The sequence below is a fragment of the Temnothorax longispinosus genome, chromosome 11, assembly GCF_030848805.1.
Source record: "Temnothorax longispinosus isolate EJ_2023e chromosome 11, Tlon_JGU_v1, whole genome shotgun sequence".
NCBI classification, from domain to species: Eukaryota; Metazoa; Arthropoda; class Insecta; order Hymenoptera; family Formicidae; genus Temnothorax; species Temnothorax longispinosus.
The window spans coordinates 9,700,744-9,717,486 of NC_092368.1; the positions used below are offsets into that span (position 1 = coordinate 9,700,744).

The following is a 16,743-nucleotide window of genomic DNA, read 5'->3' on the forward strand; positions in this document are numbered from 1 at the left end:
TTGCGTTCCACCTTGAATTTTTTTTACAGTCGTTTATTAGGATTGCCCTACTTTTAAATTGAGCGCTTTTAAATGTATTATTATTAAACTACCGATATCGACATATTATTAGTAATTTAATATTAAAACTTGACAGAGTGACGTAAACTAATTCGCTCATAGTATTATAACAAAGTATTATGCGTTTAAATTCTCGAAAGCTAATAGCTTCTTTACTATGCTCTCTCTTTATGTCGATCGATTCAGATAAAAATCTCCGAAGTCTTTCTTTCTCTCGCGATATTCCTAGAGTAAAACTGTACAAAAGCTCTACGAAATTGGCGATATTTTTCACGGATCTGGTTCGAGTCTCGGCTCTTGAGGAAGGTGCGCATGTAGAAAGAGTACGCCAACACAGTTTATCCTGCTAAATGGTTATCAATTCTCTATAAGTTCTGTATTGTACATAAATTATAGAATATCTAAACGTTTCTTTTTTTTTCGATGTCCTGTGACATTGTACAATAGAGTTACAAATAAAGATAAAGCCACACTTTACGTATAATCTGATTCAGTCTTTGCTAATGTTACATAATAACGTGCGAAAGAACTAACAGTTAGACTATTTAAGAGGCTATTTAAGAATTTTAATTGATACTGGAAGCATAAAACTGTTTAGCTAGCTTTACACAAGATATTGGTCTTCTTCTTTATGAAATCGTCAAATTATGATTATGATACATTTCTACATTATCACCAGCATCGAATCTAATCTTATTTATCGTGATACTCTTGAGAAACTGTTAATCCATTGTTTTAACTCGATCGCGGCGCAGAACTGCGTCTACCAATATTGTTCTTCTCCCTCCAATCGATTCCCGTAAAAGCTGTCTACATATTGAACAGTCGATACAACGACGGCGGATTAGTCTGAAATTAAGCACACGTTAACAATCACTCTTCTTGCTAAAATCACAATTTTCTTTTCAATCGCATACCTTGATTATGACATACCTGTAGACCAGCACGGGAGTCAGATCGTCGGCAGCAGGTATGCCTCTTTTCGATGCCATGGAGAAGAGATTCATGATGGTAGTCGCGCAACAAAATACACACTGCAACTTATCCCTAGGAGTCTTATACGCCGATATCACAGCCAATTCAGCCTGCGCCCATGACCAGGGGCATTCGTAATGATAAACTTTTGAAATGCGTAGGTCCCTGTGATTTGAAGTTACGACCTTTGCCAACATATTGATATGACCGTGAAAAAGCTGGTCCCTATATACATCTCCATCTTCATTTAGATAGAGCGCATTGTGGTATAACCGTGCCATGATGGTTCTTTCCACCACGACTCTCGCCAAATCTAACTGGTTGGCGCTTGCCGCTGAAAGTAAGAAGTAAGTTCAGACGTCTCTGAGCACTCCGCTAAGATCAATTGCGAGATAAATAATTATATTCATGTACATTGCCAAATCGGATCGTTGTCCATTTCCACGTGGACCTTCCCTAGAAAATTATCCACGAGATCCTGTTTCTCGTCAGCTAGCGTAAGCTTTTTAAACTCTTCGCAGAAATGCAGGAGGAAAGCCTTCTTTTTTTCCAAAAATACCCTCACACAAACGGATACAAGATGATTATTGATAGCATCCCGATCGCACTTAACTCGCACGCATAATCTGAAAAATATTATTGTTAAACGGTTAACATCTTACATTTAAACATCTTACATTTACTTATACATTACATACAAAGATGATATTTATATATAAACAGTACCTATCTAAGTGAGCTAATGTCGACAGCAATCCCTGACGACATCTGATTAAATATGCGATATAAGGAGATCGCTTTTGATAATCTTCTCGAAGTGATTTGAAGAGCTTTCTACATCCATCGTCATTAAATAGACGCACGCAACGTAAAGTTTCATGAAGATGAGCTAGTTAGACTTAGCTAACTAAGACTTAGCTCAGCTTCAGTTTTGCCGTTTGCTATGACAGAACCCTCCTGCTGATGTTCCCCATCAAGCCTCACGTTCTCTTCCTCCGCCTGAGTCTCCATTTGCGCGAAGATCACGTTGATCATCTGCGTGAGAGTCGCACAGGCTGTTGTTTGATTCACCAGGTTGCGCGACGACAAGTAAACGTTGTAAACAGTACGAATTGTTAACAGTACCGTACCCTCGTATACCTCCACATGCTGACTTGTCATTACAGTCAGCAGAGCTTTAATAATCTGCAGCTGCACACTCTCATCGGTCTGTGGACCGGTAAAGCAACCGCAAATTGTCTCGACAATGCGCACAATCAGCAGCTTGTTAGCCCAGCAAACGAAAAAAGATTGAAAAGAATTAAAACGGGATTGCCAGAAATTCAATTAAGGACTTTCCAAATTCCATTCTGTCCAAAAAAGAGATTGAAATAGTTTCAATATCATGGAATTCCTTATTTTGGAAAGATTTTGTCTTTTTTGAATCCCATCCAATTCCGACACAAAAATATTATACCACTAAATGCCAGGTTAGGGATTGGAAAGTTTCGTGATGAATTCCATTGAATACCATTGATTCCGTTAACGAAATGAATACCACTGAATGCCAGGTTAGGGATTGGAAAGTTTCGTGATGAATTCCATTGAATACCATTGATTCCGTTAACGAAATGAATACCATTGAACGCCAAACTAGGAATTAAAAATTTCCGTATTGAATTCCATTGAATTCCGTCTATTCTGACAATAAAATGAATACTATTGAATGCCAGGATAGGGATTGAAAAGTGTCCGTGTTGAACTTTGTGGCGGTACGCGCCAACAATAGTACACGCCCGCGCGGTATCTGCATTACCGGCAATTCACGTCGACGCCGCTAGGCGTCGCATCGCCGGGGCATCTTTTCGAGTTCAAAGTTTCGTCTCGACCGCTATGTAAAGGGACCCCCTACGGTGCCTGACAGATCTTACAAATCTCATTTTCGGGCTAATTGCCCGTCGGCAGTAGTGCGTGTAATGCGGAATGCCCTTAGGCATACACAAAAGCTCACCGACGAACAACGGCGCTTGGTCGCCCAACAGAGGCGCGAGACGTTTCCTAAACCATTTAATGCCATGCAATTCCATAACCTTTACGGATTCCATAGGATTGGATGGAAATGAAATTTTTCTTTTTTGGATTCCATGGGATCGGACCATCTCATTTCGAATCCCATCTAATTTCATCTAATTCCGCCAAAAAAAGGGATTCAAAGGTATTAAAAAATTTTAATATCTTTTAATCCTTTTGCGTTTGCTGGGAGGCTCCGTTGAATCAGGCACATTGCCAGTGAGATGGCTATATGCGATTAACTTCTGCAGGCAGTCCAGTGCTGTGTCACCACAATCCGTAGTGACTAGCTCTGACATGCTGACTCAAATGGCAAGAAGTACTTCTCAGCGGTAATGACATTTGAGTCGCTCTTAATTGGACTGTGGCCCAATTAAGGGCGTTTGAGATAACCTCTTGCACCCTGCACAGCTGGTGTACATCTTTGATCTCGTTACGGAGGTCCTCTGCAAGATGGAAATATGAGTGACAAACTTAATTAGCAACTATCGCTTATAGCTACAGGCTTATTAGCCTGTATATTTATTTATTTCAGTATAAAATAATTTTTAAAACGTTCATATTAATTCTGATTGCAGACGGACCTTCGGGAACACTAGCGCCTTCTTCTTTTAACATGAATAACTAAAAATCTATATTTCGGCTAATTACCGAGTTTATAAATATTTAATTAAAATTATCTGGGTGACTCACAAACCTTTTTAATCACACTTCATAACTCTTCATACAAAATACAAACGATTCCGTATAAAAACTTTTATTAATTTATCTATTTCGGCTAAATGCATGGTGTAAAAATAATTAATTAATTACAATTAAACGAATGACTCACAAACCTTTTCAATTGCACTTCAAAAGTCTTCATACGAAATACAAACGATTTCATATGATAGATTCTTTCCCGGACATTTATTTCCGGTCAAATACATACGAATTAACCTTATACTTGAAAGGGTGGTTTGAGAAATAATTAATATAACGTCCAGAAAACGTGGGTTAACCAATTTGTTATTAATGAGTTCTTTTCTCGACTCACATAATGCACCATTTATTTTTATCTTGTAAGTGAATTTTAATCGTACGTGATATTTATTAAACGTTTCAAGTAGCTCATCGATTCTTGATTTTGGAACCACTGCAAAAATGTCATCGACGTATCTACAATAAAATAATATAGCAAAACTCAACGATTGCAGACAGTACCTCTAGATCCTCCATAACAAAATCTGCGAGAATCGGGGAGAGGGAAAATCTAACGAAACCAATACATCATCATCCTCAATTCTCACACCGCTAATCATTTCGACGAAAGATCAACTGTCCTATGACATATGAACGAGGTTTAGGCACAGATTGGTCAAGAATATCGTGTAATAATCTAGCCACGCTATACAATGGACTCCCCAACGCGCAAAACGATAATTCGGAGTGGAAAGCATTCTTATGTGTTTTCGGTAGTCCATAACAACGTGGGAGATTTCCATTAGTACAATTGAGTTGTTTATTATACCAAGTTTTAATTAGTTCGTTAATCTTTGTAGTTATTTTTTTTATCGGATCCTTATTTAATTTTTTATATGCAGAACTATCATTGAGCAAATCGGTCATTTGATTAAGATACATGTTCTTATCCATAATTACAGTTACCTGGCCTTTGTCAGATTTAGTAACAAAGACATCATCATTCTCACGGAGAAATTTTACGCAGTAATTGAATTCATGTAAAATGTATCTGTCTATGTAGTTGATGTATTTGTCACTACTTAACAATTTATATAGTGAATTGGTTATACGGATACGTGCTTTTTCCAACAGATCTTCGTCAATCTTATACGCATTACACTCAAAATTCTTGATTATGTCTACAACCGTCCATATGCGATTTATTTTATCCTTGGAATTAATAGGAAGAGCGAATCTATCTCCTAAACTTAGAAATTTAAGAATTTTGTCTGAAATGTGTTTTTCACTCGTGTTTACAATCCATTTTTTATGGTCAATATTTAAAAACGATTTATAAAGAGGAATCTGTGTAGACACAATCGAGTTAAATTTATTATATATCGACTTTATTTCAGCTCTGCCAAGAAAGGCGTTTTTTCTAGGAAAACGTTCCCAAAAACCTTTACAAAATATGTCATTCAATTTCCAACAAGCAACCTAGCCATTGTGCGACCTTACAAAATTATCTACCCTTTCCCCTATTAACCCTATAAACATCTTCCTCCAGCTCCTTCCTTCTGGTCCATCTAGTTCCTGTAGTTCATTCCTCTCTTCCCTTCCATCTGTTATCCTTACAGGCTATTCCTCTTATCTTTCTTCTGGCTCATCACCACCGTCTCCTAGCGCACCTCGCCTCCAAACTCAGCGCCTTCTACAACATTCAAAACAGTCAATAAAAAAAGACAAGTCCTCTACAAATCTAAAACCTTCTCCCCTTCTCTTCACCCCCCTCTTCATCCCCTCCTGCGACTGCTTTTCCTCTCCCTTGTCTCTGTGCCCTCTTCACATTTTCGTCTTCTTCTCTTCTTTCTTCTACGTCTGTTTACGTCTTCCTCTATTTTCGGATTCTGTCTCAGTCCGCTTCTTCCTTTCTTTTCTTCTTGTCTACCTCTTTTACCTCCGCCTATTTCTTTCCTTCCTTTCTTCTATATCCTTATGCCTCTTTTCCTTCGGCTCGCTATTTTCTTCCTCTTTCCGTCTTCGTCTTCCGCCTTAAGTTTTGTTTCACGTGCTATCGCCGGGCTTTCCTCTTCCTCGATCGACTCATCACTCTCGATCGATTGCGCGATATCGACCTCCCTAGCAGCTCCCCATTCGCCGCCGCGACAGTCCAACTCTCATTCGTCGCCGCGCGCGCGAGCACCGCGGGCCCCTATGCTGCGCCTCAACGCCGACGCCCCGCAGTGGTGCCAACACACTCTTTTGGAAAGGCCGGCACCCCGCGCCGTCTCAGCTCCAGCCGGGGCCCCACCATCGCCTCGTCGCTTCCACGCCCAGCAAACGCAAAAGGATTAAAAGACCTTTGAATCCCTTTTTTGGCGGAATTAGATGAAATTAGATGGGATTCGAAATGAGATGGTCCAATTCCATGGAATACAAAAAAGAAATTTTTAATTCTATTCGATCCTATGGAATCCGTAAAGGTTATGGAATAGCATGGCATTAGATGGTTTAGGAAATTGTTTTAAATTCCTCCCGTAATGACCGCACACACACAATTTTATGAAAATAGGAAAGAGTAATAAATTTCAATGCTTTTAGATAAATGTTTATTTTTTATTTACTATATAATTAATATATTTTATAGTATCTGTGGCGGTACCAAGCGCCGTTAGTTGGTTGGCAGGCGACTCGCGCCGTGTGCCGGCGTCTTGCGCCTTCGTTGGGCGACCAAGCGCCGTTGTTCGTCGGTGAGCTTTTGTGTATGCCTAAGGGCATTACACGCACTACTGCCGACGGGCAATTAGCCCGAAAATGAGATTTGTAAGATCTGTCAGGCCCTGTAGGGGGTCCCTTTACATAGCGGTCGAGACGAAACTTTGAACTCGAGAAGATGCCCCGGCGATGCGACGCCTAGCGGCGTCGACGCAAACTTCCGGTAATGCAGATACCGCTCGGGCGTGTACTATTGATTGGTGGCGCGTACCGCCACAGAGTTCAACACGGACACTTTTCAATCCCTATTCTGGCATTCAATGGTATTCATTTTATTGTCAAAATAGACGGAATTTAATGAAATTCAATACGGAAATTTTTAATTTCTAGTTTGGCATTCAATGGTATTCATTTCGTTAACGGAATCAATGGTATTCAATGGAATTCATCACGAAACTTTCCAATCCCTAACCTGGCATTCAGTGGTATAATATTTTTGTGTCGGAATTGGATGAGATTGGCAAAGATTAAAAAAAAAACAAATTTTTCCACAATAAGAAATTCCATGATATTGAAACTATTTCAATCCTTTTTTTGGACAGAATGGAATTCGGAAAGTCTTTAATTGAATTCCTGGCAATTCCGTTTTAATTCTTTTCAATCTTTTTTCGTTTGCTGGGTGCTGCCTCTCCGTCTGGCCGCGCCGCGCGCCACCTTCCGTCATAACAACGTCATCTTCCTCTTCCTCTGTACCTCACCTCTGACGTCTCCTCCCCCTCTTCCTTCTTTTTCCGTGTCCTAACCTCCAAGGCTTCTCTCCGTAATTCCAGGATCTTTCTTCATCCACTTCCCTCTCGGAGTCTCCTCTATTTACTCCGCTTCCTCTGTTCTTCCTCCCTCGGTTCCAACGCGCCGCTCCATTTTTCCTGCCTCACTCCATTCCCAGAAACTTCTTTTCCACTACGTTTAATTCCCAACCATCCGCACGCTCCGAAAGACTTTCCCCCTCTATCTCGAGTTAAATTTATTAATTAGTCCTGACAGTCCTATTTGTTGGGAAGTTAAGTTCCCGCGGGCATGCGCCCACTCAGTCCGAGTGGCGCCATCCGGCGTCGTGTCGATCATGATTATCGGAAGTTTGATTGATATCTCGCGATGAATGTATATCGACGAAAAGGCGAACGTTGCGCTCATCGCAACTTCCGCTCTGCACTGTCCTGTGTAATCACGACCGCCGATACACACGAGCTTTGTAACGTACGCAATAAATATATCTATCCGCAATGAAGTTAATTAGCAATCTGTCTCTGTTACCGCGATTGATCTCCCATCTTGGCCCCGACGTATCCTCATCAGGTTATGGGCCCAAGACGCGGGAGGTGCGATTGATCTCGCGATCGAACTTTGAGGTTGCGTTGCCACGTGCTGTGATAGAATCGCGTTGCCGCGTGCTTGTGGTGAGAACCAAGTAACGTGTGATTGCGTTACCGCGTGCTGTTCGACATCGCGTTACTGACTGCGTTACCGCGTGCTGTTTGATATTGCGTCTGATACTTACGTTTCGATATAATTTGCGTTGCCGCGTGCTTCTCGATCTTTTCGCGTTGCCACGTGCGTGTAAAGTGATCACGTGTTTTTGCCGTGAGGGACAATGACTATGGTGAACCCGGCTAAAATTGAACTCCTGACGAAGGACAACTATGACACGTGGCAAATGCAGATCGAAGCCGTGCTAATAAAGGGTGATCTGTGGGAGTATGTAAGCGGTGAGTGTTGCCTCCCGCAACCGGCGGATTCCACTGCCTCGGCCGTAGCCGCGAGCGCAGCAGCGCAAGCACAATGGCGGAAGAACGACCGAAAGGCACGATCGGACTTGATTTTGGCCATTCATCCGTCAGAGCTTCCGCAGGTTCGACATTTGACGTCTTCGAGAGAGGTCTGGCTCAAACTCGAGTCAATCTACGCGTCGAGAAGACCAGCCAGGAAGGCGACCCTGCTCAAGCAGCTTATTTTGCAGCGCTTGGTGGACGGTGGAGACGTAAGAGACCATATGAACAGATTCTTCAATGCAGTCGATAAACTCTCGGCTATGGATGTGCAAGTTAATGATGATTTATTGTCCATCATGTTATTATATAGTCTTCCACCAAGCTATGAGAATTTTAGATGCGCGATCGAGTCACGCGACGAGCTTCCCACCGCCAAGGCCCTCAAGGTGAAAATTCTGGAAGAGAATGACGTCAGGGCACAGTCTGCAGTGGTTGAAGCGGCCGGTGCTCTCGCGACCAGCCGAGGTGGAAGACGCCTGCCGAGGCGACGTAAAGGAAAGGTGGAGCACAAAGGCTCTACCGAAGACGCACCCGGGATCGTGTGTTACAAGTATGGAAAGCCGGGGCATAAATCTCCTGATTGCCCGGATGTTTCGGGCGAATCCTCCGATAAATCGAAGCGGAAGCCCACGAGTCACCCTCCGGCTAAGCCGGCTGCTAACGCGGCTGACGACACTTATTTGGCTCACCACTCTACCTTCGAAGATAGCTGCCGAGTCTCAAGCGAATCCGAGGGCGAGCACGCATGGATCCTGGACAGCGGATGCACCGCGCACCTGTGTGGCGAGAAGGACCTTTTTGACAAGATTGACTCTTCGACGACGGGCAGACTCAACCTGGCGAGTCAAGCTTCAACGATTGTAGAAGGGAAAGGACCCGTGAAGATACCAATATTAGGTAACCAGGGTCGTCGCGTGGTTGAACTTCAGAACACACTTTTTGTTCCAGACTTAAGGACCAACCTAACCTAGTTTCTGTGGCAAAAATTACTGACAGAGGCCACACGGTCATGTTCCGTAGAGGCTCAGCGCTGGTTACCGATGAGGATGGAAATGTGAGAATGGAGGCTCGCCGATGGGGTAACCTATATTACCTTCAGGAAGAGGTCGACTGCGCAGGGGCCGCCAGCGCCCCTCGACGTTCCGATTTGTGGAAGTGGCATGAACGATTGGGACATCTGAACTCTAGGGACCTGGTTAAGGTTAAGGTTATGGACTGTCTCGATCAAGCGTCGCCATCCACGAAAAAAGCCGATGACCTGAAGCAGTGTGCGATTTGTTTGCGGGGAAAAATGACTGCTCTTCCATTTCCGAGAGGGGACCCACCGTGTGCCGAGGTGTTAAGTATCGTGCACACTGATGTTGTTGGCCCTCTTCGTGTCCAGTCAGCGAATGGTGCCAGATTTTTTGTCACATTCATAGACGACAGTTCAAGATGGTGCGAGGTGTACTTCCTCAAGCAGAAGAGCAGGGTATGTGATGCATTCAGGCATTACAAAGACTTTGTTGAGCGACAGACCGGGAAAAGCATTAAGGCCTTGCAGTCCGACAACGGTAGAGAGTACCTCAACGACGAGATGAATTCTCTATTGGCGAATCTCGGGATTAAGCGACGGTTGACGGTCGCTCGCACCCCTCAGCAAAATGGGGTCGCCGAGCGCATGAACCGAACTCTCCTGGATATGTCGCGCTGTTTAATGCTGCAGTCCAGTTTGTCCTCGATGTTCTGGGCTGATGCGGTCGCTACCGCTTGCCATATACAAAATCGCTGTCCGTCCAGTAGTTTGGGAGGGCTCACTCCCTACGAGAAGTGGACAGGCAAGTTACCGAAGCTGGATTACCTCAGGACGTTCGGGACGAAAGTGTTCGTTCTCGACAAGGACCCAACAAGGGACAAGTTCGCGCCTAGGTCAGCCGAAGGGGTGCTCATTGGCTACCCACGAGAGTCCAAGGGATACCGCGTGTGGATGCCTGAGGAGCAAAAGGCTATCGTCGCAAGAGATGTTAAGTTCCTTGAAGCGGCGCCCGAAGGTGTGGCCGATGAACATGAAGTTAATGAGTTATTGAGGGTCGAGGAGCCCTCAGGCGGGGATGTCGCTCCGGATTTGCCTGGACCGGCACCTCAGCAGCGACAAGGTGCTCTCGGTTCGCCATTGTCTCCACCCACTCCAGATCGACCCGCACCGCCGTTTGTCACAGAAAGCGCCCGGCGAGCGCGTGGGCGGCCTAGGATAATACGTACCGGTGGAAGGGAGCGCCCTCGTAAAGAATATCAGACATTTACAGGTAGCGAACCGGATCATATTGATGTACCGGTGGAAATAATCAACGACGAGCTGGACGATGACGTCTTCCTCGATGCGACCCTGCCGCAAGAGCCTCTACAGGAGATGTTTGCCGGCATCGCTGAGGTGTCTTTACGCGAGGCAATGTCCAGTGAGGAACGTGAGGAATGGAAGGATGCCATATTGTCCGAGGTAGAAAGTCTGGTGAAAAATGATACTTGGGACGTCATTAAAAAACCTGAGGGCCAGAAGAGTGTGGGCTGCCGGGTGGTTCTGACAAACAAGTATGCCACAGATGGATCCATCGAGAGGCGAAAGGCCAGAATTGTCGCAAAGGGGTTTAGCCAGAGGTTCGGCGTTGATTACCACCGCACGTTTGCACCTGTGGCTCGACTTGAGTCAATTAGACTGCTGCTAGCCCTAGCAGCCGAGCTCAATCTAACCATCTGGCAGTTTGATGTTGTCACAGCCTACCTGAACAGAAACCTTGAGGAGGAGGTTATCATGGATGTTCCGGATATACTGCTGGAGACGCTCGAGCGGTTGGTCCTCGAGAAGAGCATCACTCCTGAGATGAAGATTCGAGCCGAGACGATGATAAGGATCCTAAGATCGGGCGGAGATGCCTGTTGATTGAAGAAGGCCCTATATGGTCTACGCCAAGCCGGTCGACAGTGGCACATTCGTCTGAAAGAAAAACTCAAGAGCATGGAGCTCTTACCGACGCATGGAGAACCGTGCTTATATCAAGCACGTCGTGGGGAGGATTTACTTCTCCTACTGATCTATGTAGACGACATATTGGTGGCTTCCCGAAACGAGCAGTGGATGATGGAAGTCAAGCAAGGCTTGATGGAGGATTTCGAGATCAAGGACCTCGGAATTGTCAGCGCATCATAGTTCCGGAGGGATTGGCCGTGTGCGCATTGAGGGGGCGTGTTGGGAAGTTAAGTTCCCGCGGGCATGCGCCCACTCAGTCCGAGTGGCGCCATCCGGCGTCGTGTCGACCATGATTATCGGGAGTTTGATCGATATCTTGCAATGAATGTATATCGACGAAAAGGCGACCGTTGCGCTCATCGCAACTTCCGCTCTGCACTGTCCTGTGTAATCACGACCGGCGATACACGCGAGCTTTGTAACGTACGCAATAAATATATCTATCCGCAGTGAAGTTAATTAGTGATCTGTCTCTGTTACCGCGATTGATCCCCCATCTCGGTCCCGACGTATCCTCATCACTATTGTATCTAAATATAAAATTACTATTATACTTAAAAAAATTGGTTATTACATCACGTGGTAAGCTAGCACGGAATCGATTCTCAATCTCGACAACTTTTGAGCGTAAAAAACAAATGACAATTTGTGTTACTAATTTCAAAGTTAAGAAGCTGTTTCTGTATTTATTACCATTAATTTTATTTTTGTTCACGCATTCGTACCATGAGTGGCCATATTGCCGATCTGGCCGTATTACCCTCACCGACGTTATATTGTCATCTGATCTCGTACTCTCCGGTGTGACACGATGGCAGAGTTTCAAGATCGATTGATGATCTAGCCAATAAAGGTAAGATTAATTGATGATCCAGCCAATGAAAGCAAGATCGGCTGTGTTGATCCAGCTAATAAAGGCAAGACCGGTTGATGATCCAGTCAAAGGTACTTTTCAGTTAACGACACAAGTCGACACAAGCGTCATTCTATCTTTGTTGCTCATTGAATGTTGAAAAGAGGCAGAATGACGCTTGTGTCGGCTTGAGTCGCTAAATGAAATCCACCCAATGAAAACAAGATTGGTTGATGATTGCACTAGTTTCGTAGGTGGCCATATTGCGAACTTGGCTATATTACTATTGTTATATTATCATACCAGGCTACGCTCACACACAAATACACACACATACGCAGAATCGTACATAAGCACTGCTCACACATAGATATGCTCAAAGGGTAGAATTTTTGAATGTGGCACTATTATTGACCTTTGACCCCTCGTATCTCGGAAACTGTCCATTTTTTTATTTTGGGCTCATTTAGACTTTTAATCAGGACATTATGAACTACATCATACTGCAGTTTCAGCAGACGAGTGGCTATTTTTCCATAATGTCCGAGCATACATAAAATTGTCAATTCGTTATAAGTTTGACTGTTTCTTTTCTTAAGACAAATTGTAATATTCATTCGAAAAGATTCAGTCTCCAGAAAATAAACTGTTTTTTTTTTCATTTGTTGTCTATTATTTATCCTATTTGTCGTTGGTTTTTCTGAAGTAGAAAGTCGACAAGTCACTCGGTCAAATTATTAACAACCAACGACAATTAGGATATCGTGGAACTACGAAGCGCTCCGAGCGTGTGCGCTCCTGTCACGTGACGCCTCATCTACCAACTTCGATGCGTAAATCGGCGTTCTAAGTGATGTGAACTTTTCAGGCCTCTGCGGCACCCAATGTAATGCGATGCCAAGAGGTAACCCCCAAATTATTCAAAGAGAGAGATTTTATTAGATGAATGAGACGTTACACGTAAACCGAGCTTATAAATTATTTTGCGTGGTAAAGAGAGCTTCTTGTTCTTGTTCGCTCTCGCACGTAAAAGTAATCGTCGCAGATCTTAAACCGATTCGTGGTAAATTCGCTCTAAAACGTAAAACATTAAATCTTGTTAATAATTCGGATAAACTTTATTGCAAAACTTTCTTGTAAACTTTTTTGTAAATTTAAACGTTATCATAATCTTGTAAAATAAAATCAGTGTTCGTTGCTCACGATTAAATCTGACTTTAAAATTACGTAAACCGATCTATCCCGCTCCTGGACTATCGTCACGCGCGCTCTTAAACACATAAGATGTGTGCGGGGACCTTTAATTGCATCTTAAAAGAGTTTACACACGCAATGATTAGTGGCGCCAACTGACTGGCATTTATTGGCGCCAGAAACCGACTAGCAAACTCACAAGTGTTTACACAGTGATGCTATTGGTGTATAATATGGAAAATATTTAACATTTATTAATTAAACACACAGTAAATGACAGCAAACATATAACCTTAAATTTTGAGGTTATATGCTTTGGCCAATAACCGTCAGTAAACGCTACATTACTAGCGCCAGTTTGTATCAAGTGTTTACACTTGCATTTTTACTGGCGTTAGTCGATTGGCGACACTAATCATTCGTGTGTAAACTCCCTTTTATACACATTCAGTTTTACAAAATTGCAAATGTAAATTAATATTATTATTATTCGCTTTCTTTTATTATTTTATGTATAAATATAAACGTCTCGACAAGATCTACAACTTCTATCTTAAGGGGGATGGTAAGGTTTGAAATTCCAAAAAATTCAATTTTTTGTTTTTTACATATTTTGGTAGTGTGATGTTTTAAGAATATGTCCGAGTTTGGTTTTTTGGGAAATTCGCAAAATTGAGCTCAGGAAAGTTAAAAATGTGAGTGTTGGCCGGCAAAGAGTCCGCGTGCAAATTTGCCTTGTAGCTATACTTTTTCCTTGTGTCTAGAAGAGGCCAAAGCCGAAAAAAATCTGTGATGTCCTGTGATTACTGCTGCAATGAAAACTGACCTGGAGACGTCATTTTATAGCGCGGATACTTTTGAGCTTCGTACGTATCAATTTTTTAGCTAAAACTATCCTAAACTTTAAGCGTGTTTTTCTCGAAATTACATTTTTCGTTAGTTTTGCCGCGATAACTCACGAACGGCTGCAGATATCGACTTGATTTCTTTTTTAAATAAAGATAACGAATTTTTTTATAAACTGAATTTATTTTAGCGTACAAAAATTAATTTTTTGTAACTGTTTTAACAACAAATAACTTAAATTTTCCGAAATTTTTTCTTTTTTGCTGTCATTGTTGTAATCTTGACGTACTTTTTTAGACTTTAGGTTCAGTCTATAGAGGGCGATTTTATCAACAAAATGGCACCAAAAAAACTAAAAAATTCCAGCTTGTTTACTAGGAATCGTGGCAAGAACATAGCAGTGCGCAAATCGCGCGATTGCCTTCAATCATCAATATTACCTTTAATTATTTATATTTTTGAAACTTTTACGTCTCGTTTAGTTCGCTAAGAAAGCACTAATAACATGCATTAGAAGAAAATTTATGTATGTTTATCTGTTTGTCCACAAATGACATTTGAATTTTACCCAATTTTTGGCCGTTTAAACCTTACCGTTCCCCTTAAGGAAAAAATCAAGTTTTATTTAAGAAATTAGTCGCCTTTAATATTCTTAAAAACGACGACATCTACAACATGACTCACATCGGAATCATGTGTCCCTCTTTAGATCATACAACTTTTGTCTGAAATGTTTTTCCACATCTTCCATATTTTTCGAGATATTTGCCTGCGTCAATTAAAATGACTCACCTTGTACATAAAATGTTATAGTATCTACTATTAATATATATCTTAGCAATAATAAAATTTTGATTAAACACGTATTTTTATAATTTTAAAAACTATTAAAAAATGTATTGGCAATACATTCAAAAGTCGATCACTGAGTAGCGATCATGTAACTTTTTCCCTAGAGCGGAAACGTGAAAAGTTTTATGTAACTATCTCTTTCTATTGGTGTTGAATAGAAAGAAATAAACTTTTCATTTTTTACGTTTTTGTCCTAGGAGAAAAAATACATGATCGATCTTCTGATTATGATCTCAGACAGCACATTCTATGGATGTCCGTTTTATGTCCATTTCTTGTCGGGATGTCCATGGACCTTATAAAGATATCCATAGAATATATATTTGTGGACACTCTAAGAATATCCTGAAATGGACAAGTTTGTATGTTCATATGCTATCCTTATTTATATGTGCTCTCTCCCTAAACAGCACACGGATATCCGATGGACATCTATAAGACGTCTTTTAAGGATATTAAGGATGTCCATAAGCCATCCGTTTTACGTCCTTCGGACATTCTATGGACGTCAATGGTATATCTGTTTATGAAAAATAGATCGGTGGATTGGTGGACATGCTTATATCACTAAAACATGTCCACAGGGTATCCGATAAACGTCTTATGGACATGATAAAAGGGAACATCCAGAATTGTAATTTACATTAAAAGGATAAAAACAATGAAATATATATATTATTCGGACAATCAAGATCCTGTCCTGACCGATTATGGCGTTTTTCCCTTGGTCTTATTGTATATCTTTGTTAAAGAGAAAGTACACAGGATTTCAGTCAAAATTTCACAGAGCTTTATTCCGTTACCTTTCCTTTATCGCCATATTGTTTCAACACTAACTCTAACTAACGCCGTTCTGGCGGTACAATCGTCAACTCTCCGCCCCCCTTGAAAGACAATCTTTCAACCTACTTAAAACTAAAATTGGAAACAAATAATGCTAATAACATGACAAATTTGATGCGAAATATATTGCAAAACATACAAGCGAAATGTTTCTAATCTAAATGCCAATTATAAATTCAAATAACGATAATCTTAAAGAAGTTATAGATAATGACAATTTTCAAAGGAAGCTAAATAGGTACTCTGCGAATAATTCAGTAACATGTTACTGGAAAAACATTAACGCTGTAAGGGAAAAAAGGAAGAGTAGGGCAAATGGAGGTTTACTAATAGGTATTAGAAAAGGCTGGATGGCGGAAGTGGAGAATTATAAAAGTATAATGATTACAGAAAGAATTGCGCGAACGAGAATAGTAAAAGAGGAAAAAGAGCTAAATATTTTTACAGTATATAATGTAGGAGCAAAGAAAGATGTTGAAAAGATAATGGCAAAAATAACAGAGCAATGCGAAGGATGCGAAGAAGATATTATTATAGGAGGTGATTTTAATATTAAAATAGGAAACTTAGGAGGTTGTAGGGAGGAGGAGTATGACTTTGAAAAGAAAAGTAAAAATAAAATCATAGGAGATGGCGGCAGAAGTTTTGTGGATATGATAAATGAAAAAGGATGGTATTTTTTGAATGGATGTACAGAGGGGGATTGGAAGGGGGAATATACGTATGTGGGTGCGAGAGGGTGCTCGGTAATTGATTATGCAATTGTAAACGATAGTGCGCAAGAGCGAGTGTTGGAATTTAGAATAGGGGACAGGGTGGACTCGGATCATTTGCCTCGCTGACCTTGTTACTGGAGGAAG

The 16,743-nt window shown here is 41.8% G+C and overlaps 1 protein-coding gene across 2 annotated transcripts; it reads right to left on the reverse strand.

The window, feature by feature from the left end:
* Positions 1-397: 397 nt before the first annotated feature.
* On the reverse strand, positions 398-2,252 carry LOC139821480 (GTPase-activating protein and VPS9 domain-containing protein 1-like). Of its 2 annotated transcripts, none has more exons than XM_071792524.1 (4): positions 1,762-2,252; positions 1,450-1,661; positions 978-1,369; positions 398-909 (listed from the first exon to the last, which is right to left on the reverse strand). In XM_071792524.1, the coding sequence occupies exons 2-4, from the start codon at positions 1,472-1,474 to the stop codon at positions 871-873; spliced, it is 456 nt and encodes a 151-aa protein (XP_071648625.1). In that variant the 5' UTR covers positions 1,475-1,661; positions 1,762-2,252; the 3' UTR covers positions 398-870. The 2 variants fall into 2 exon arrangements, with proteins under 2 accessions (XP_071648625.1, XP_071648624.1); XM_071792523.1 differs by having other exon boundaries at positions 994-1,369; positions 1,762-2,250.
* Between the last annotated feature and the right edge of the window lie 14,491 nt (positions 2,253-16,743).